Source organism: Lampetra fluviatilis, chromosome 52 (assembly GCF_964198595.1).
Source record: "Lampetra fluviatilis chromosome 52, kcLamFluv1.1, whole genome shotgun sequence".
Classification (NCBI taxonomy): domain Eukaryota; kingdom Metazoa; phylum Chordata; class Hyperoartia; order Petromyzontiformes; family Petromyzontidae; genus Lampetra; species Lampetra fluviatilis.
Window position 1 is genome coordinate 1,147,118 of NC_136326.1, and position 20,955 is coordinate 1,168,072.

The window sequence follows — 20,955 nt, forward strand, 5'->3', positions numbered from 1 at the left end:
GTGGCGTCACGTGGTGTCTGATGTGTGCGGCTCTTATTGGCCGCTCAGGCGAGTGACGCCGTGGTAGCCACGCCTCCTTCCTCCTCCCTCCTCCCCCCTCCTCCTCCCTCCCCCCTCTTCCTCCTCCTCCCCCTCCACCCCCCTCCTCCCCCCTCCCCTCCTCCTCCCTCCTTCACCCTCCACCCCCCCTCCTCCCCTCCTCTCCACCCCCCCTCCATCCCCCTCCTCCCCCCTCCACCCCCCCCCCTCCACCTCCCTCCTCCATGCTTCGCGGAAGTTTGCAGGTAGGGGGCAAAGAAAGTTTATTTATCGGCATTATTCTTTTAAATCACACACGTTTCATTTTTTTTTACAAAGGAAAGCATATCGTAATTTTTTTTCACGTTTGGATATTTACGTTTTCACGAACAAATGTTTAAAAAGGCCAAAATTCGCATCTTAACTCGGTTAGTTGAGCGGCATTCTTTTTGTCACGAGATCAAAATCCTGAAGGTCAATGAGGCCCCTCCCCCCCATCATCATCACCATCAATGACGACCATCAACGATCACCGTCAATGATCATCGTCCCATCAGCGTGGGGAAATGTTCCACACACGGCGGAATTGAACCACTTGGTAAACGAGTAGCGACAGCTCACCCTGTTGTTGACAAACACTGCCCCGCCGCCGTGGAAGCCTTGAATTTCCACCACTGGCTGAGCCCCCCCCCCCCCCGTCAATCCACTGCTGGATGAGCGCCTCCCAACGCCATGATGGGTCGTCGGGCTTATTAGGCCACATCTCACGTTGCGTCGGCAGTGCTGGTTGTCCAAGGGCAAGCAGCGTTCAGACGCGAGAGCCATCGAAGCAGTGCAGGACAAGAGTGGAATTGCCTGCAATGCCGTCTGCAGGACCCACCTCCAACGGAGCACAGCTCCTGACGGCGCGTCTCTTAACGGCCGTCCCAGGCGCAGGCTCCCGCCTGCTTAGCTTCCGAGATCCGCCTGCGTCTGGCGTCATCTCCCGGCAGATTTGGTCGAGGGGTGCCAGGGGGCCAGGGGGCAGCAACAGCAGCGCGCGGGGACTGTGCGCACAGAGCGGACCTCGAGAGGAATCACGTGTAGACGTCGAGCCAAAAAAATAACATTGCCGACGCTTCAAAAAGCAGCGGTTTTACTGATTTATTTATCAAATAGGGGTGTGGGAGTGGGGAAAGAGAGACACGGTGGCACGGATGGTACACGTGGTTTGGGAAAGTAAACTATACCCCCCTCCCTCCCCCCCAAATAAAAATGCCGTTCTGCCACACGAGGTCTCCTCCACCGCGTGAGAGCGAGCGTTGTCTGCGGAGCCGGTTGTGGTGCGTGGCGGGGGGTGAGCGGTCGGTAAATCCCAGCCCACGCTCTCTCCCTCTCTGTCTGGCAGCGAGGCGGGTTTGGGGGTGTGGGGAACAGTCGGTCGCAGACAAGCTCACGCTCGGAGACAAGTTGCGAAGGCGACAAATGGGGGGGGGGGGGAGCGCGTATTCGCTCTGCTGCCGGCGCCACGCGAGGTCGTCGTCAAACTTTCACGGCACGAGGCGAGCGCGCAGAGTCCACATCTGCTCATGACTCCGGTAACGTCACGGACCGTCTGACAAACCCTCCCCCGCCGGCCCCCTCGTCGGCTCAAAATGAAGCGACGAGAACACAACTCCTCCGCCACGGGTGCCGTCCTCTCGCCGGCATCACCGCCTTCGTTCGAACTCAATCCCTTCTCCGATCGCTCCGTGAACAACACCGTTGGTCTAGCCACTCGGGATTCGGTCGTGTACACCCCCCCCCCCACGACTGCGATTTCTATTCCACGATTGCAAGGATAGGGTCCAATACACAATTGGACGTCAATAAGAGGTGGTGGCAGCGAAGCGTTGAGAGGTTTAACCAGAAAGCGGAGGTTTGTGTTGGTGGGTGGCGCACGCGTACAGGGTGAGCACGTGGGCAGGGTGGAGCACGTGGGCAGGGTGGAGCACGTGGGCAGCGTGGAGCACGTGGGCAGCGTGGCGCAGGGCGGCAGATTAGAGACGCGGGCATTGGGAGTGGCAAACCCAGAAGTTGGCGACGGGGGGGGGGTGGATACAACACGACTCACAGCATCAACCGGAGCCCACAGACACTCTAAGAATCCCCACAGACACGATACAGTATACAGGGGTCTGGAATAGAAGGGAAAAATAACTGCTTCGTATTGTTGTTTTGTTTCTGCAGGCCCAAGGTGTCTCCGAATAGTGAGAAAGAACGAGTCCAGATAATTCGACTCGTAGGAAATCGGAGTCGGGGGGGGGGGTCGCTGTTGAATTTAACAGACTGCATCCAGACCGCGAGCCAATAACAGAGCTGTGGTTTTCCTACGATTCCAGACTTAAGAGTCCCCACAGCTCCGTTCATAAAGAATCGTGTACCGGCAATGTCACGGAACGCGCGATGGGATCCGATCCATGTTGGTCTACCGAGCCCGGCACGTGGAAGTTAACTTTAAAACCCATAACGGTGGCGCATTCGCTAACACGCGATGACCAGTCTGAAGCAGATGCACAGTGCTGGCGAGAGGTTATCTGCCTCCCCTGATATGTAGGAGGTCGTGGGTTCCACCCCGACCCTGACGCCTGCTGCTGTATATTTGGAGTTTGCGTGTCTCTCTCTCTTATCATCACGGTGGCTAGGATATGTTAACTACCTCGCCTGGTGTACAGGAGGTCGTGGGTTCCACCCCGACCCTGACGCCTGCTGCTGTATATTTGGAGTTTGCGTGTCTCTCTCATTCATCATCACGGTGGCTAGGATATGTTAACTACCTCGCCTGGTGTACAGGAGGTCGTGGGTTCCATCCCGACCCTAACGCCTGCTGCTGTATAAATTTGGAGTTGTTTGCGGCGTCTCCCTCTCTCTTCCCGTGGTCGCGTGGACTTTTTCTCCGGGTCATCCGGGAGTTTTCTCTCCACATTTAGAATAGGCGTCAAGCGATCAAGGGTATTTGGCTGCTGCTGCTGCTATGAACTTCCATGTGATGATGATGATGACGACGAGCCACTTCCGTTGGGCTATCACTTGGGACCAGGTCGCTTCTGAAAATTAGCCATGTAGCTCAGTGGGCCTTAACCGGGTAAAAAAATCATAATAGTTTAAAATAGTTTAATAACCCCCCCCCCCTTACCCCGACACGCGCGTATGTCTACCAGTGGATTGACAACAGCGCAGGACACGCACGTCTGTGCACAACGGTGGCTGACCGGGGGGTCCCCAGGAGGCGAAATCGCACTTCTCGACTCCAAGACACAGGTTGTGACTCTGCCGTGTCGTCTTCGTCGATCGACACAGCAGCGACACTTAAACAAAACAAAAACCAACACAGCCAAAACCTTGTCGCGAAGTTCCCCGTACCAAGCATGCCGTCTTCCAACAGCGCCGAGTCGGCACTCGCCGACAAAATAACGACGTTGATCCCTGAATTCACTTGGTTCCCACGACTACCATTCGATGGTTTGGCTGGTCCCACGAAAAGGAACTTGACACGGACGTCTCACCGCTGCGCCCACCAATTCTACTGCGGGGTCGCGCCTTCTTCCCGACGGGGGTCGCCGCGCTGTGCAATGGTCGGCACGCTGGACGTGCGGTCTAATCCAGAGGTCACCGGGTTCAATCGAATCAATTCATCTCACGGCACAGGAGTTAAAACAATAAGCGCGCTCTGTAAATCGCCCCCCTCCCCCGGCCACCCCCGCCCCCTACCCGGCCTCTCCAGCCGGCAGCAGAAATGGGCATACCGCATTCAGTCGATCGGGAAAGAAGGTCGCGTGTGGTGCCACCTGTGCCAAGCCGTGTGACCGGCGTGGCAGAGTAGGGCACCCCCCCCCCCCCCATCTCGAGAGGGACTGTCGCCTGGAGGCCCTTCTGCAGGCAGCGGTGCAAGCAAGCCTAGTGAAGGCTGCACCTTCTTCCCGAACGGTCAGTCGGTTGATCGATCAGTCGATCGATCGGTCAATCAATCGATCAGTCGATCGATCGGTCAATCGATCAATCGATCGGTCAATCGATCGGTCGGCCAATAGTCCCGTCCCACTGCAGGCACGCAGACTGGCGGGCAGAGGAGCAGAAAAGCGCGTCGCACCAAACGAAGCTTTGTACAAACAGCAGCAGCAGCAATGACGATTCAGCTGCGCGCAACAATCACTAAAACTACATTGGGGGATGTTTGTCTTTTCTTTTAAGCACATGCCGTTAATCACCGCGGTACCAAAAAAACCACATTGTTTAAAAAAATAATACCAATTAAAAACGTTAAAAGAGGAATTCCATTCTTTTAGAAAAAACAACATTCATCGTAATTGTAACAATAACGTGTCGTCGACGAGAGGGGGTTTTGTAATGCTTCGCTTCGGAGGAAACGTTCGGCCATAGCGCCGCACAGAAGCGGTGGCGGCCGCTCCTTGGCAGGGCCCTGGGGAGGAGGAGACATCGCGCGCGACACCCGTGGGGCGCGAGACACCGTGGGGCGCGCGACACCCTGAGGGGCGTGACACACTGGGGCGCGCGACATCCGTGGGGTGCGCGCCGCCTCGCGCTGTCCGCACGCAGCAGCAGTGGAGCTGGGCGGATTGGCCGCTGCAAAATTGCAAATCGACTCTTGGTCGATTTTTAGGGCCACTTTATAAATGGCTGCCGCTGCTGCGGCCCCCCCCCCCCCCCCCCACATTGTCTCCTGAAACCCGCCCGCCAATCACCTCCCGTCCAGCGGCACACATGGAAGCAGAGGTTATCCCCCCCGCCCCCTCCCCAATAATTTCACGCGATCCTGTGTCAAGTACTCGGACCGATGATTAGAGATCGATCGATTGGATGCTGCCGTGCCTGTAACGGGGTTAGCAAACTGGGCGCGCAATCCACGGAGGCCGTCGATTAGAATTCCAGGTGTGCGCCTCTGTCCTGCCAGCGGTATCAATGTGTGCACCACAGACAGGCGATCGGCAGGCCGTGTGTGGCGGAGTAGAGATTGGGGACTGCCCCACTTCTTCAAAAGATGTCGAGGCGAACGTGGCAGAGCAGGCCAAAACAATCCTCGAGAGCAGCGGTTCTGAAACTTTTGTTCGCGACTTTACCCCACCTTGTTGAATTGTCTCAACCGAGTAAGCCCCCCCATCCCCCTTGCCTGACCCAACATGGTTCTGAGAAATAAATGTACGAATAAGGAACATCAATATTTTAACAAATTTTCCATTTTTTTTATGTATCCCTAACTAGCTGCTAGAAACTGCACGGGTGATGAAATTAGTTGGTGCTCGCTGGCTACTCCTGGAAGCCAACACCGTCTACGATAAACCGAGTTTAGAAAGTTATTCTATATCGTTGTAGGTTACCGTGTGGATTTAAATTGTATCGTAGTTATTTTATAGTGGCAGATTCATACATCAGGACTCTCACGTACGATATAACTTCACACATTTATAAATCGTGTCGCGTAACCACCCCCTCCTCCCCCGGTTAAGAACCACTGCTCTGGAGGGTCTCTCCCGGGCTTCCCCCAGTGGGAAGCCGTCCCTGCAGGGGCCACGAGATTCATCGATTTGACTCGAATGATCGGAGAGCCGAGCGGCTGCACCACAGCGAGAGGGGGAGGCATGAGGAGGTGCACGCCGTACTGCCTCGCGGCGACCCTCACGGATATTCGGTCACGGGTGGAACACGGGCAAAAGGGGCAAACGGGGCAAAAGGGGCCGTTCGTTGCCGACGCTGCGAATTCCAAAAACCTGGAAGTTGAATGGGGGGGGGGGGGGGGGGGGGCTACAAAGTCGCGGTGGGGTTATACGCAAGTACGTTGAACTTCTTTCGCACCATACGTAGCCAAAGCGTGCTAATCGGCGGTGTGGGTGGGACAACTAAACGAAAAAAAGCAGTTCTAAAGAATTGAGTTTTCAATCCAGATTAGTTAAAAGCGCACAGCTCCGGTGGCTCGTAGTCGGTGGTAAGGATACTACTGCCACGGCGAGGGAATGGCCGACTATTCGGTTGATGTTCGTCTTGGCCCCAATGGTCTACGAGAAGCACAGCACTCGTGGCCGGGTTAGTTTGTCAGGATCAATGCTTGGGCTCGTATTAATGTCTTGGTTGGCTATTTAGTTCGGCTTCAGCCAGTGCAAGAGATAAGTTAAGTGGCCGGATGGCTAGAAGAGACTCATGGTTTGCTATTTGTTAGCACCAAAGATAGGAATGGAACCGGCGACTGGTTTGTGAGATGGTTAGAGTCACAGCGAGGACGACTACTTGGGGCTGGTTAGCCAGATAGAGTCACAGCCAGGGCTGGTACGAGTGGCTGGGTGGCCAGCTGGGTTAGTGTTTAGACGTCAGGCCAGAGTTTGCTTCGTCTACCCCTCCTCCCCATTGCAACAATGTCGAGCCGTTCCAGTTCTTGGCCGCGTAAATCGTTTACGGGATATGGAGCTTCTCCCCCCCCCCTGCCCCCTTCAGCACTTGACACACGAGCGCTACGAAAGGGAACGCCGTAGCCGCCACCAGAACGGCAACGGCGCGACCGCCACTACCGACAGACAAGGAGCCCGGTCGCCTGTACACATCCGCAACCCGAACGCGACTATTTAACACCTCGCACGCACGCGCAAGCGGACGCACGCGCACACTCGCGCACGTGGACACGGGGAGGGGCTAAGGGGAAGTGTGAAGGAAGACGGCAGGCGTGTAACGATGCAACGATTCGCCGATTCAAACGCTCGCGATAACATGCATGGAAACGCGCGAGAATCGGTCATTTGCGACTCGCGCAAATCATCATATGTACGCTTAGGAGGACGACGTGACGAGACAGGCGACACGAACGACAGGCGAGAACGAGACGGGATGGGACCGTACGAACGAGGCGGCGGCAATGTAATAGAGATGATATAGGGGAGTACGAGAGAATGGGATGCCGTGTCCGTGGCAGAATGGCATCTCGTGCACGAGACGGAAGAAATGAGAAGGAACATCCAAGAGGCCAAAGAAATGAGACAAGAGGGTAGAAATGAGACGGAGCGTACGGAGACAGGCAAAACAAAGCTTGCGGCACACACGCGCCGAGCGGTACAAGACAGACGGTACAGACATGGTGCAAGCAAAAGAAAACACAATGGATTCTTGAAACGAACATCGACCCTCAAATCACGAAAAATCCATCCGATGGGTGGGAGGGGGGTGAGCTGGTGTCAACGTGTACAGGAGGGGGGGACACGGTGAAATGTACTTTTGCTTCCGGTAGAAACCGGCACGTGCAGCGCTGCGGCCTCGCACTCCGCAGGGCACGTTCAATAAAATTTGATTCAACATTTGTTTTTAACAACGCACAGACGGGGGGGGGGGGGGGCAGGGTGGAGTGGAGGGAGGGAGGGAGGGGGTAGGGTCGTCGATTGGGCCAGCACCACTTGTGTGAGTGTATGGGAGGCGTGAAGTGAGTTGGGGAGATTGGGGGTCGTGTGTGTGTGGGGGGCGGGGTGGTGGGGGGCAGGAGTTGGGGGGGGGGGGGACGGTGTGTGTGGGTGTTGGGGCGGTCCCCGGGGTTGAGGGGAAGCAGGGGCCAGCTCGTGCCGCGGCGCGTCGAGGAGTCCGGGTGCGGTGGAGAGGTAAGGTTCCGCCTGCGGGTGTCGGTGTCGTCGTCGTCGTCGTCCGTGGTAAGGCCGTTACCACGTGTCGTCCATATCCACGGGACCCTGCGGGGAGGCGCACACGGAAACGCGGCCGTAGTAAATAAATAAATGTAATGACAACCGCAGAGACGCTCACCGCCGGCGTGTCGGGGCGTGCAGCTCTCTCGCCCGCGCACAACTCCGCGGTCTCGGTGACGGCGGGTCCACGCCCGAGCGATCGGGCGCGCCGCTCCGTTGCTCGCAGGAGAGAGACGGACTTGGCTTACGGTGGCGGCAAATCGTCGCCACCACCCCCCCCCCACCCCCAGGCCGGGAAAATTTGGCAGGACCCTCCTGAAAAAAGTCTTGAGACTCGCCGAGGCTTTCCGAGGTAAACGAAGTGCGCTGTTACGATGATGGGCATTACGATCGTCTTCCTTACCAGCTCCTCCTCCTTGTATGGGTTGAGCCGGTTGTACGCCGCTTCGATCACTCCGCGCCTGCCAAACAAAACGCAAGCATCGGCATGAACCGGGGCGACAAGCTCACGAGCGGCCGTGAGGTCGGGTACGCGCTCAGGGGTTAGAGAACAACGCTGCAGAGCCGTATGACACACGACGCTAGATCACAGAGCTATATCACAACAAACGCGAGGGCGTGTGTGTGGCGTGTGTGTGGCGTGTGTGTGGCGTGTGTGTGGCGTGTGTGTGCATACGTTAGCGATAGTGCGCAGTGGTGGGCGCACTGCACTACGAACACGGCGACCCGAGTTCGATATCAGCTCAAGGCCAAAATCGGTGGCGAATATCTAAACCGGTCGTGGTGGTGAGATGTTAACTACCTTGCCTGGTATGCAGGAGGTCGTGGGTTCGATGCCGACCCTGACCCCTGTATGTTTTGAAATGTGCGTGTTCTTCCCGCGGTCGCGTGGATTTTTCTCCGGGTCCTCCGGTTTTTCCCTCCTCATTTAGGATCAACGTCTCGCGTTGAGATAATTCTCCAGTGCGCATTCTTTCACGCACTGCCAAGCGCAGCTTGATGACAAATTAACGCGTTTAATTGTTGTTGTTGTTGTTGTTGCGTGACTGTGTGTGTGGGCAGGAAGGCCGCCCCCCCCACCCCCGCCCCCCCCCACCCCCGCCCCCCTCACTTGCTGGCGAGCCCCCCGCCGGGCGGGAGGTTGGGGATTGGCTCGGTGGCCATGGTCCTCATGACGTAGAGGAGGTCGGGCATCCCCTCCATGCCGTGCTTCTCCAGGATCTCTGCTCCACAACAAACACAAAGGTCCCGCCGCCCCCCCCCACACACACCGTATAGCCTTAACAGACTGTTGAGGCAAGTGCTGTTAGCCAGCACCTACGTACGTATGTTGAACTTCTTTCACACCGTACGTAGCCGACCGTGCTAATCGGAGGTGCAGGGGAAAGACAACATACGTACATGAAGCAGTACTCAAGAAATGAGCTTTCAAACTATATAGGCCGGCACGGCACCACGCCCGGCCGCCTTTGTCTCCATGAGTGGCAATATTTACAAACTGCACCAGGTAATCATGAGGCCAAGTCAACCTTGGGGACATACACACACACGTGCACAGATGCGCAAATGAACACACGTGCGTGCACTTTCGCACATGTACACACGCACACAACGCACGCGCCTCGTTTATACCGTCTCATTTTGTTCCGTCCCTGTTCCTCGTATGGAGCCGATGGGCCTCATTTGTTCCGTCTCGCCCGTGTTCCAGTTACAAACCAGAAATAACGAAAGCGCTCTGTCAATCTTGACGCGCGACGAAAATATTCGATTCTCGAGCGCACACTTCCGCCAGACGCATCAAGTCGTCAACTCCGATCGACCGAGCGAATGAATCGCCACGGACCTCCAAGTCATCGCCAATTTACATTAAAAAAGCACAACCGCTTGCCGCCGCCGCCACCACTGTCCGGTTCCCACCCAGCATGCCGTGCGGCTCACGCCGACCCTCCCCACCCCCCCCACAACCCTCGCTCGCCCACTGACCTTCGACTTTCGCCTCCAGGTAAGCGTCGAGTTCCGCTTCACGCTTGATGGCCTCGGGGCAGGGCTTGGGCGCGCCAGGGAACGTGACCAGCACGACGCTCATGTTGTCCCGGCTCCCCTGGTGGGGGGAGGGTCACACAGTAACACACGGTCATTCATTCCTCCACATTCATTCGTTCGTTTGTTCGTCACCGCCAAATTAATTGATGCACACACACAGGCCTTCTGTCAATCCACTGCTGGATGAAGGCCCTCCCCTACTCCGTCGGAGAACGCGACGGGCGAGACTCTCAACGACGTCTCGGCCCCTCACTTAATCCTGCGTCAACCTTCGGACGTCCCGGCACCGGTTCAGATAATTAATCGTTACCGGTGTTGGTGGCTGTGAGCAGGAATCGAACTCGGGTCACCGGGTTTGTAGCGCAGCACGTTAACTGCTACGACTTCCGCTCCCCACACCCACAGGCACAAAGACAAAGATCCTCCGTATAGACTCAACAAAATGTTGGAGCAAGTGCCTTTAGCGAGTAGCACCTATGAAGGATCGGCACGGCACACAAAGGGTTGAGTGGCCAACACCACGCCCGGCCACCTTTGTCTCCCGAGTCGACCTAGGGGAGGCCCAGGACCGGTTCAGATATTCCTCACCGGTGTGTTGGCCATGAGCGGGAATCGAACTCGGGTCACCAGGTTGGTAGCGCGGCGCGCTAACCACCACACCACCGCTCCCCACACGCAAAACACACCAACAACAACCGCCATTCGCCACTAAGTGGCGGTGACGTCACCACGACGCTTGTGCCAGGCAAAACACACGCACGCTCACCTTGTAGAGGCACGTGTCGAGCACGTGGTTGCACACGGCCTCCAGGTCGTCGGTGAGCAGCAGGCGCGAGCGCACCAAGGCGCACAGCTCCTCGTTGCCCACCACGTCCCAGACGCCGTCGCAGGCGAGCACCACGAACTCGTCGAGGGCGCCGTCGCGCTCCAGCGCGTACACCTCGGGCTCGGGCGACACCAGCTGCTCGGTGGGGCCCTTGCCGTCGACGCACTTGTAGTCGAAGTCGCCGAGCGCGCGCGACACGGCCAGCGAGCCGTTGACGCGCTGGATCATGACGCTGCCGCCGGCGTTCTGGATGCGCTCCTTCTCGCGCGGGTTGCACGGCTTGTGGTCCTCGGTGGAGAGGTGGACGCGCCCGCCCCGGCTCAGCACGCCGCGCGAGTCGCCGCAGTTGATGAAGTAGAGGCGGCGCGGCGACGCCAGCAGCGCCACGGCCGTGGAGCCGCTGCGGTCCGTGCCGTTGCGCAGCTCCGAGAAGGCGCGCATGCGCTCGTCGATCTGCAGGAAGCCCGTGCGGATCCCCGTCTTCACGCTCGACACGGACAGCTCGTCCGACGGGGCGGGGCCGGACGCGGGGCCCAGGTCGGGGCCCGCCGGAGATTTTGTCTTCGGCTCCGCGTTGTTGCCCGCCAGCTCGTTTTCGCCGTCCTCCTCCTCATCGTCGTCGTCCTCCTCGTTCTTCCGGTTGTCCGTCTGCGGTTTCTTGCCTCCCGGGCCGGTGACTTCCACAGAGTCGCCTGTCGGCGCGAAAAAGAGAGATGCGAGTGAGGTCAGCGGCTTTTCATCTGCGTGGTTCCCCCCCACCACCCCGCCCCCCCGACCGTAAATGTGTCACTGGTCTACTGTATGACAATGAAGAGGGGTAGGAGATAGTCAGCAGTGGGTCACGATGAATTAATTTAATTGTGGCCGGCTACCAGGAACAAGAATGATTGTTACCGTCGACGTCATGAACCGTCGGTTGTCGATTAATTAATCATTTCGCAGGAGGTACAGTACCAGCAAGAGTAAACGCGTCTCCACGCACGGTGAATTAATTAATCTGATCGCGGGAGGAGGCCGATCATGGCCAGGCGTAAACGACGCTTCGACGCGCAAGCGGGCAACGGGCCGTTCCCTCGCGATCAACGAAACAACAAAGACAAAGATCCCCCCATTATAGCCTGCAACAGACTGTTGGGGCAAGTGCTGTTAGCGAGTAGCACCTATGAAGGCCGGTACGGCACACGAGGGGGTGGGTGGCCAGCACCACACCCGACCGCTTTTGCCCCCCAAGCGGCGATGTTAACGCACCGCACCAGGTTATCGTTTGAGGCTGAGTCAACCTAGGGGAGGCCCAGAACCGATTCAGATAAAAGTCGTCATTGGTGTTGGCCGTGAGCGGGATTCGAACGTGGGTCGCCGGGCTCGTCGCGCTAACCGCTACACCACCGCTCCCCACACCGAGTTGACACCAATAACAACACGCCACGCACCACACACGTCACCTCTGAAGTCGGCGTTGCAGGTGATGTGGTCGAGCAGGTGCTGCGAGCAGTAGGTGGCGACGCGCGAGCCCGCGTGCCCGTCGTAGACGGCGAAGAAGGACCAGTGGTCGAGGCCGTACGGCAGGCCCACGGTGGCCGTGTGCGCGTCCTCCATCTCCACGCGCCAGCCCTGCATGCTGCTCAGCGCGTACTTGAGCCCGTTGCCCGCGCCGCGGTCCGTGTGCTTCTCCATCTTGGGCTTGTCCAGGAAGGCGCCCATCGCGCCGGTGCGCGGAGCCGTGTGGCCACTCGGCCGCTGTGGAAAGTTAAAATGGTTGTTATCACGGTCGTAGTCGTCGTTCACGGTCGTCACCACCGGTCGCTATCGTCACCGTTATCGTCACAATCGCCAGCATCGCTTCACGAGAGGAAAGGAAACGTTCGCAGCTCGTTAGAGAACGGCCACGAATGGAGAGGACAGAACCTGCACGCTGTGCGTACTCATTACTATTTCTGCGTGGGTTTTCGCACGGGTCTCTCTCTCTCTCTCGCTGTCCGTGCCGCGCGCCGTTCGCCGTGATCAGGGAGCCGCAGCGGTTCGTCAATACCAGACGGCGGCCCTTTAGCAAAGTAGCGCCACGAAGCGGTAGGTTGTCAACGAGCCACCGCACGATGCGACTCAGGAGCCGCAGGTTTGACGCCGACCCCTGGACGAGGGCGCAGCACTACCACCCCGCCCGGACCGCTGCGGCGAGTGAGACGTTCGTCACATGCCGCACCAGTCAAACCCGCACTTTTAATTTTCACAGACGGGACATTTTTTTATCCAAACGGGAGTTCAGAACCAGGCATTGGGTTTGTCATTGGCGCCAGCGTTTTGTTCCGTTAAGAGTCAATCGCTCGCCTTTCTCGCCTACAAACAGCCGACTGCACCTACTCCGGTTACCGTATTCTTCAGATAATAAGACGCACATTTTCCACCCCGCATTTTTTAAAATTCAAGTTGGGGGTGCATCTTGTTATCCAGGCCACAAACGTAGCGCCGTTGAGCATTGAACCGGGCCCGTCTCGTGTTGTAAAGCTCTTGCAAATCACATCTGGTCATAACACGGCATTGGTTGAACAAGCCTGATTCGACGAGCTCCTGATGGGGGAAAAAGTGGTCCAGGGTTTGCTTGCTTAAACATATTTCCGCTTGATGATATTGGGTCTGGAAATCCAATAGGCTGGTGGGCTAAAAAAAATGCACGCACATATATGGAGGCAAAGAAAGAGAGTTCTGCATACATCTCCTCTTACTTATAATGCAGTAGATGAGTGTGTGTGTCTGCAGTAGTGCAGTGATTAGCGCGCTGCGCTATGAACCCGGCGACTCGAGTTCAATTCCCGCTCACGGCCAACACTGGTGACTATTATCTGAACCTATCCTGGGCCTCCCCTAGGTCGACTCGGCCTCAAATGAGTACCCGGTGAGGTGTGTAGCAAACATCGCCACTAGGGAGACAAAGGCGGCCGGGCGTGGTGCTGGCCACCCACCCCCTCGTGCGCCGTGTCGGCCTTCATTGGTGCTACTCGCTAACAGCACTTGCCCCGACAATCTTTTAAAGGCTATACGGGGGATATTTGTCTCTGTTTGTATCACCAGATTTGCTTAACGTTACTGAAAACCAGGCATCGGTTTGAGGTGTGTCTTATTTTTCGTCGGGGTCTTAAGGTCCAGAGAACACGGTAGTGGTGGCCCGTTGGTTTTGTAACCCACCGACTGTTGAAAGGGTGAGGCTTTACCACCGGGTCAACAAATCAATTATTACATTACCGTCATTACTTGTCAGCGGAGTGGCACCGCGGTCAAGGCACTTGTCAGACGGTTGAGAGTTCAACTTCAGGTCGAGGTGGGGCGGGCGGGCGGGGGGTTAAACTCAGCCCCGTCATTCCTCTGACGTCAAACAAAGTAGTGGGGGTACTGTCCAACAGTAAGCGTCCAATGTGGACACGGGCCCTCGACGCGGGAACGTGGAATTTGCACCACTGGCCGACGGAAGTAAGAAGTAGATGTAGGTGCCACCCCACTGCTGCTACGCAATAGCTCGGTTGGAGGCCTTACCTGGTAAAATAAAAAAGTTTGATAATTGTTATTTTACCCTTCTATCTGGCAACAAAACTGACACCTTTTTTTTTTACAAGGAGTCATGTTTGCATAGACCACAATACCTGCAGTCGAAATGCAAACAAAAAACATAACTCTGATAATGTTGCCAGATAGAAGGGTAAAAAACCAATTATCATATTTTTTACTGGCAAATGAGGTTCCAATGGTGTAAAACATAGTTTGTTTCTAGCCTTAGTTTTAGTTAACAAGTTTTAAATGTTAAAAAACTATAGGTTATTAGGAAGCCACTGGAGCGATGCACTTGTAAATGATCTAGATTGAAACTCGTTTCTTTGGAACTGATTTTTTGTGTTTAGTTTGTTGTTCTTCCGCACGCTCCTCCGATTAGCCACGGTTGGCTACGTACGGTGTGCGAAAGAAGTTCTATATACACACGTCTGAGCGAGAAGAAACTTTGTCTTGATTTTATGAGCTCGGTTGTGATTTCATGAGCTCGGCTCCTTGTGTACGTTACAACAGTCGTACTTTTGATTCTGTCACGAGCAGAAGTGGACAAAAAAATGATGTCGCTGACACTAGCGTTACCATCAAGAGGTTAGAAGATGTCAAGAGGTCGAAATTAATTAAACCTTTGTTCACCAGAGTTCCTATGGATTAAGAACTCGGACCATAGCGTTAGTTTTATCTTCATGAACGTAGTTTCAAATGTGTCAAAGATGATAAAAACTAAACTATTTTTATTTCACCAGGTAAGGCCCACTCTCTTTGTCAGAAGCGACCTGGCAATCACAAATGATAGCTCAACGAAGTGGCTTATCATCACGTGAAAAGGTATAGCAGCCAAATGCTCTGAACACGTGATGTTGATTCTAAATGGAGGGAAAAACCAGAGGACCCAGAGAAAAATCCGCACGACCACGGGAAGAACATGCAAACTCCACAAATACGGCAAGCGTCAGGGTCGGGATCGAACCCACGACCTCCTGCATGCCAGGTGAGGCAGTTAACATTTCCTAGCCACCGTGATGATGATGATGAGAGAGAGACACGCAAACTCAAAATATACAGCAGCAGGCGGCAGGGGGGTCAGGATCGAACCCACGACCTCCTGTATACCAGGTGAGGTAGTTAACATTTCCTAGCCACCGTGATGATGATGATGAGAGAGAGACACGCAAACTCCAAATATACAGCAGCAGGCGTCAGGATCGAACCCACGACCTCCTGCATGCCAGGCGAGGTAGTTAACATCTCGCCACTTTGGCGCCCCACCAAAGCCAGCCCGGCCACACCCAAAATAAGCGTGACCACATCACAGCAACATGCCATTCCACCCGCTGGCTCCCATTCCAATCCCAGATAAATCGCCAACGTGGCTAGGAGATGTTACCTCGCCTGGTGTGCAGGAGGTCAGGGGTTCGATCCCGACCCGGACACCTGCTGCTGTATATTTGGAGTTTGCGTGGATTTTTTTTTTCTCCGGGTCCTCTGGGTTTTCTCTCCAAATTTAGAATCAAACACGCGTTTAGATACATTTTTCTGCTATAAATTTCGACATTATTTGTTTACCTTTCCTATACTTTGTATTGTTTATTGTTGTAACGTTCTGACCTGCCCCTACTGGACATTTGTGAAAGAGAGTTTAATAGCTCATCGGATTCCTCCAGAAAAAATATTCTGATTCTGTCTTCAGGAACCTGCACGGACTCGCCCCTGCCTACCCCCTCGCCCCCTTGTCTCGACTCTACTCCCGTCCACACTCTCTCCTCCCCCAACCTCTATCCTCTCATCTCACTCCAATCCCCTCCTCCATGCACTCTTTGCACCAGCAAACCAAGAATTTTGATTGACACCCCCCAGTCAACCTTCACTCAGTGGCTGGTCGCTCATTCTCTTGGAGCCCCCCAATAGCGTGCAACTCCCTTCTCCCAGTCAACCTCACTGATAACTCCATGTGCCTGTTAAAGTCTAGGCTCAAGACCTTCCCCCCCCCCCCCGGTTCCTATCTTTGCCAATGACTGCCTCTCGACAAAATCAATATTCCCACTGCTTCCCACATCTTCTTGAAATGCAGTCGGATGTCGACGCTATGTAAACCTAGGTGGTATCATGACTGTTTTTCGTGACGTACGTGTGCGTCATTGGAACGTAATCGGAAGAACCTTTTTTTAATTGAAAAACGTTATTGGTGCCGAGGCTCCCACAAGGCTGTGCAAGAGGGCGCATGGCACAGTTTGGCGCCCCAGCTATCGTAGAGTGGCGGTCGTGTCGCTACGGTTCCTTGCGGTGAGTGAAATGAATTAAAAAAAAACAACGGCGCACCAGGCTCGTACGACACCTGAAATAAGTTACCATGGTGAGGAGTCGGGAGACATGGACCGAGGATGGGGGGCATAACCACTCCGAAATAGACGGAAGCCAGAATCGGAGGGGGTGGAAATAAAAATTGCTCGTTTCAGTCGCCTCTTATATTTTTATTTTCTTCACGTCAGCTGCGTTGCAGTTATATCCCTTCCCGCTTACTTAAAAAAAGTCACCTTATCCCCTATCAGTGAGACCCCCTTGTATAGTTTGGGGCAGCGAGCCCACTCACCATCTTTCTATCCCCCTACTTTTCATAACCGTCACAACGTCACGTATCGGGCCCAAATATTGTCTCAATAAAAAAAACGATTCTCCAAGTAAAATTAACGCCGAAACCAGTTCAAGTGTTCTGAGATTCGGCGGTGAACGGGAACACCCACCACCCTGCAACTTGCAGACGGATGGTAAAGAGCCAGTGCTAGTCACCACTGGCTCTTAAACATGTTCGCACTGGCCCTTGACATGACTTGGATGTACGTATGTTGAACTTCTTTCGCACCCTACGTAGGCAACCGTACTGTAATCGTAGGTGCGGGGGTGGGGACAAGCTAAACGCAAAAAGCAGTAAAGAAATTAGTTTTCAATTTAGATGATTTAAAAGTGCATAGCTCCAGTGGCTTGCTAATATTGTTAAGAAGAGTGTTCCAGACAGCCGTACGTACCCAACCGTGCTAATCGGAGATTTGAGCGTACACACGTTAACACGGCTTAACCGTACGGATAAGCAGTGCCAGTCGGGACTGGCTCTTATTAACATCAATGACAATTAAATTGGGACCACATTGTTCATGCACAACGTGCACAAGCTCCTTGATCGTGTGCTTTCACACGGTTCGACTCGTCGCCACCCACCGTGGCCGTCGCCCCAAGGGGCAACCGCCGACACCTCCCAACGCTACCGCCCCCTCGCCCGCAACTTGAAACAAATACAAATTCAGTACGAGTAGAATCACGGCCCTTTTATAAAATCCACTGCTGGATGAAGGCCTACCCACGCCGAGTCGGTTGTTTGACTGTACACCATGTTTAACCTACCCCACAATTCCCACACTACCGCTCTACATTCCCAACTCCGCTGGCTCACTGTCTGATATCGCCGTCTGTTTAAATGTCTCACTCTAGCCCCATAAATCTCTCCATGGTCTCGCCCCACCTTATCTTGCTTCTCGCGCATCTCACTACCATGCCCCATCCCCATAGTTGTCAACCCATATGGTTTACCCCGTATTCTTCTTGTACATGGAAATTGAGTTTTCAGGTCTGTACAGCGTACAGCCGTTTTAATACGGGTGTTTCTCCCTTTTGATGGGACTTTGTAGAATGAACCTTAATACTTATAAGGGCACGAGTGACCAAGCAGATCTGAATTGGTCTGTAATAAGGTAGGCTCTGATAAAGGGAAGACAGGTATGTAGTGGTGAGTACAAGTGGTGAGTACAAGTGGTGAGCGCACAAGTAGTGAGTGTACTTGTGGTGAGTGTAGTGCTGAGTGTAGTGCTGAGTGTAGTGCTGAGTGTACTAGTGGTGAGTCTAGTAGAGGCGACTGTCTATTTGTTTGTGTTTCTCCCTCGTGATGGGACTTTGTAGGATGAACGTTGAGATTCATAAGGGGCACGGGGTGACCAATAAGGTCTGAATGTGGTCTGTAGTAAGGTAGCGCACTGATTGGGGGTTGACAGCTCTGGCATCCCGTCCTCTACGCTCCCAGTCTCCACTCTCCCTCTGTGTGCCTCCTTCCCCCTGCACCCTGTCACGCTTTCCTTCCTTTTCCCTTCTTGCTCCCCTTCACCGGAACAAACTTCCACTGCGTATGAAACGAGCATCTTCACTCGCCTGCTTCGTCTCCCCCCTTAAAATATCTCTTCTCCTGAGCCCATCCTACTCCTGTCACTCCCAGCCCCTCACCCCCCAGGCAACTCCTACCCCCCAACACCTATCACTACCCCTGTCATTACTCTCATCACTACCCCTGTCATTACCCTTATCGCTAACCCCATCACTACCCCTCTCAGAACCTTTATCACTACCCGTCTCATTACTCCAATCACTACCCCTATCACTACCCCTATCACTACCCCTATCACTAACCCTATCACTAACCCTATCACTACCCCTGTCACTACCACTGTCACTACCCCTGTAACTAACCCCTATCACTACCCCTGTCACTACCACTGTAACTAACCCCTATCACTACCCCTGTCACTACCCCTGTAACTAACCCCTATCACTACCCCTGTCACTACCCCTGTAACTAACCCCTATCACTAACCCTGTCACTAACCCCATCACTACCCCAACCCCTCATTAACCACTCCCACCTGTCCTCCTATCACCATAACAACACCGCCACTTTGAGTAAGCCCACTCTTTATTTTAAACCACTATCATCCTACGTACAATTTCATAATTATTGTAAAGTGCCTTTGACTAAGGCGCTCCACAAATCTACACGCGATAAAAAAAAGTCGCCGGTCAGTGCGGATGGGTGAAAATCGGTGTGGACAAATGTTGGGAGCAGAGTGCAGCGAGATAGATTTTTTCCCACGCTGTCCTCTGCTGCCACCAAAAACGCCCTATCGGGCGTGGTGGTGGTGGCCCACCCACGCTGCTCATCTTCTGACAATCAGGCAGCCGCATTCTGGGCTACAGGTGTAGCGGGGACGGCGTCGAGGGGGGGGGAGATGTCAGTGCAGTTCAGTAACAAACAATAAAACCGACGTGCGGTGTCACTGCGGCGCCAAGTACCGTCGCGTGTGGACTTAACTTTGAAATCGCGCGTAACCTCTCCCTAAAGCGCCGTCAAAACTCTCTCTCTCGTGTGTCGGTGCGGCATAGCGCGGCGCATTCGCCGGCAAGGAAACTACGGACAGATGCCCGTGCCCGCTATCTCGCGTCCCCCTCGGACGGAGGCTACAGAACCATCACCCCCACCCCCTCTCCGTGCTCCGTCTTACTCCTGTGGGGTTTGTCGCGGTTTGCCATGGGGCTACGCCGCGCGCAGTTCGGCACGACGGTCCGACGTGCACCTCGCTTCCCCGGGAGCCATGTTCAGTGATTGCACGGCGACTTGCCCCAAAGTGCCTGAGAGCTTCTATCGGGGCAAGCTGGAACTGAAGAGGCGAAACGTCGGACATCGTGCAGGAGCAACAAGACGCGGTGCGACACGTGCGTTGTGCCTTTACTTAATGTGGCCTCTGTGTGCTGTGGATATGCCCTATTGTCCGAAACGTCGCGCGAGACTCAACGGAGATACGTGGAACTCGCGGGAGATGCGCGAGCCTCAACGGAGATGCACGACACGCGTTTGACACACGAAACACGGCGCCGCGGCCGCACAAAACTCCCGCGAGTCAGACACCGAAGCCTACGCTCTTTCCTAGCGCCGCCCACCGCGGGGCCGCGCGCTGTCTCCGCCAGCCCGCGGCGCCTAGAGGGGGGGGGGAGATGGGCCTATGGGAAGAGCGGAGCGCGGGAAGCCGTCAAACCGCGGCCGTTCGCCTCCTCCCGCCGCTCGGCTGTCCGCGTCGCCGCTGCTCTCACCTGACGAGAGACGAGGGGAGATTTGTTTAATCTGCGGGCTCGGGGCCTCCTCCTCGCGGGGAGGCGCAGGGCGAGGCCGCGCCGCTCAGACCCCCCGCTTCCTTTGGCAGGGCCCCGCACTGACGTCACCCAGCTAAGCGAGTGTCAGATTTTTGGCAATGACGTCACTGCGTCGACTTTATTTTGATGACGTCGTTAAACAGATTTTTTTATTATTATTATGGCGTCATTACACCGACTCTATTATTCAGACGTCATTATATCGACTTTCTTATTACGATGCCGTCATAAAATCTACTTGAAAAAAATTATGTAACGTTATTACGAGATTCTTTATTATGATGACGTCATCGCGTCTGCTGTTTATTGTTATGACGTCATTTCATCGCCATTTGATTGCGGTGATGACGTAATTACATCGACTTTTATCTAATGATGATGCCGTCATTTTTCGATTTGAAGCTTTCGTGACTGCAGGGATTCATCTTCTTGGTTCTTTCGGTAAAGTCACATAGAAGGGAAATAATAAAAATAAAACAATAAAACATAATTGTATTTTATGATGTTTTATTTTTATTATTTTATTATTTCCCTTCTATGTGACTTTACCGAAAGAACCAAGAAGATTATTCTTTGGTTCTTTTCGGTTAAGTCACGTCTAAAAATAAAATAATAAATCAAAATAAATTTTGATTTATTATTTTATTTTATTTTTAGACGTGACTTAACCGAAAAGAACCAAAGAATAATTCCTGCAGTCACGAAAGCTCCCAAATTAAGATTGAATCAAGAAGATGCCGTCATTACATCGAATGTTTTTATTGTGATGACGTTTTTACAGGGACCCGTCCGGCGATGACGTTTTCAGTTTTTGCAGTTTCATTGATTAGGAATAGCCCTGTGAGCCATGCGGCTCTTGACTCGGGTCCAACCGCAACAAACAAAAACATGAACAAGAAACTTCTTAAAGTGATAACTCTT

The 20,955-nt window shown here is 54.3% G+C and overlaps 2 protein-coding genes across 2 annotated transcripts in view; both read right to left on the minus strand.

The window, feature by feature from the left end:
• Nucleotides 1–4,204: 4,204 nt before the first annotated feature.
• On the minus strand, nucleotides 4,205–20,135 carry LOC144949064 (protein phosphatase 1A-like). The gene is made up of 7 exons (XM_078878874.1): nucleotides 19,975–20,135; nucleotides 11,979–12,273; nucleotides 10,477–11,228; nucleotides 9,651–9,768; nucleotides 8,779–8,890; nucleotides 8,071–8,128; nucleotides 4,205–7,712 (listed from the first exon to the last, which is right to left on the minus strand). Exons 2-7 carry the CDS (start codon nucleotides 12,235–12,237, stop codon nucleotides 7,683–7,685), a joined length of 1,329 nt encoding a protein of 442 aa, XP_078735000.1. The 5' UTR covers nucleotides 12,238–12,273; nucleotides 19,975–20,135; the 3' UTR covers nucleotides 4,205–7,682.
• LOC144949065 (zinc finger protein DPF3-like) overlaps nucleotides 11,663–20,955 on the minus strand; it is a 324,698-nt gene continuing 315,405 nt past the window's right edge. Inside the window, exon 12 of the transcript XR_013640239.1 lies at nucleotides 11,663–11,696. The gene's annotated coding sequence lies outside the window, so the exon portion shown is untranslated. The remainder of the gene's footprint in view (nucleotides 11,697–20,955) is intronic.

Excerpts from the sequence above, each read along its gene's own strand:
- LOC144949064 (XM_078878874.1), bottom strand. The coding sequence starts at position 12,237 with ATGGGCGCCTTCCTGGACAAGCCCAAGATGGAGAAGCACACGGACCGC. Across the intron at positions 9,769-10,476 it reads TCGACACGTGCCTCTACAAG|GGGAGCCGGGACAACATGAG; the intron begins GTGAGCGTGCGT and ends TCCCCCCACCAG. Across the intron at positions 8,129-8,778 it reads GGCGGGGGGCTCGCCAGCAA|GCGCGGAGTGATCGAAGCGG; the intron begins GTGAGGGGGGCG and ends TTTGTTTGGCAG.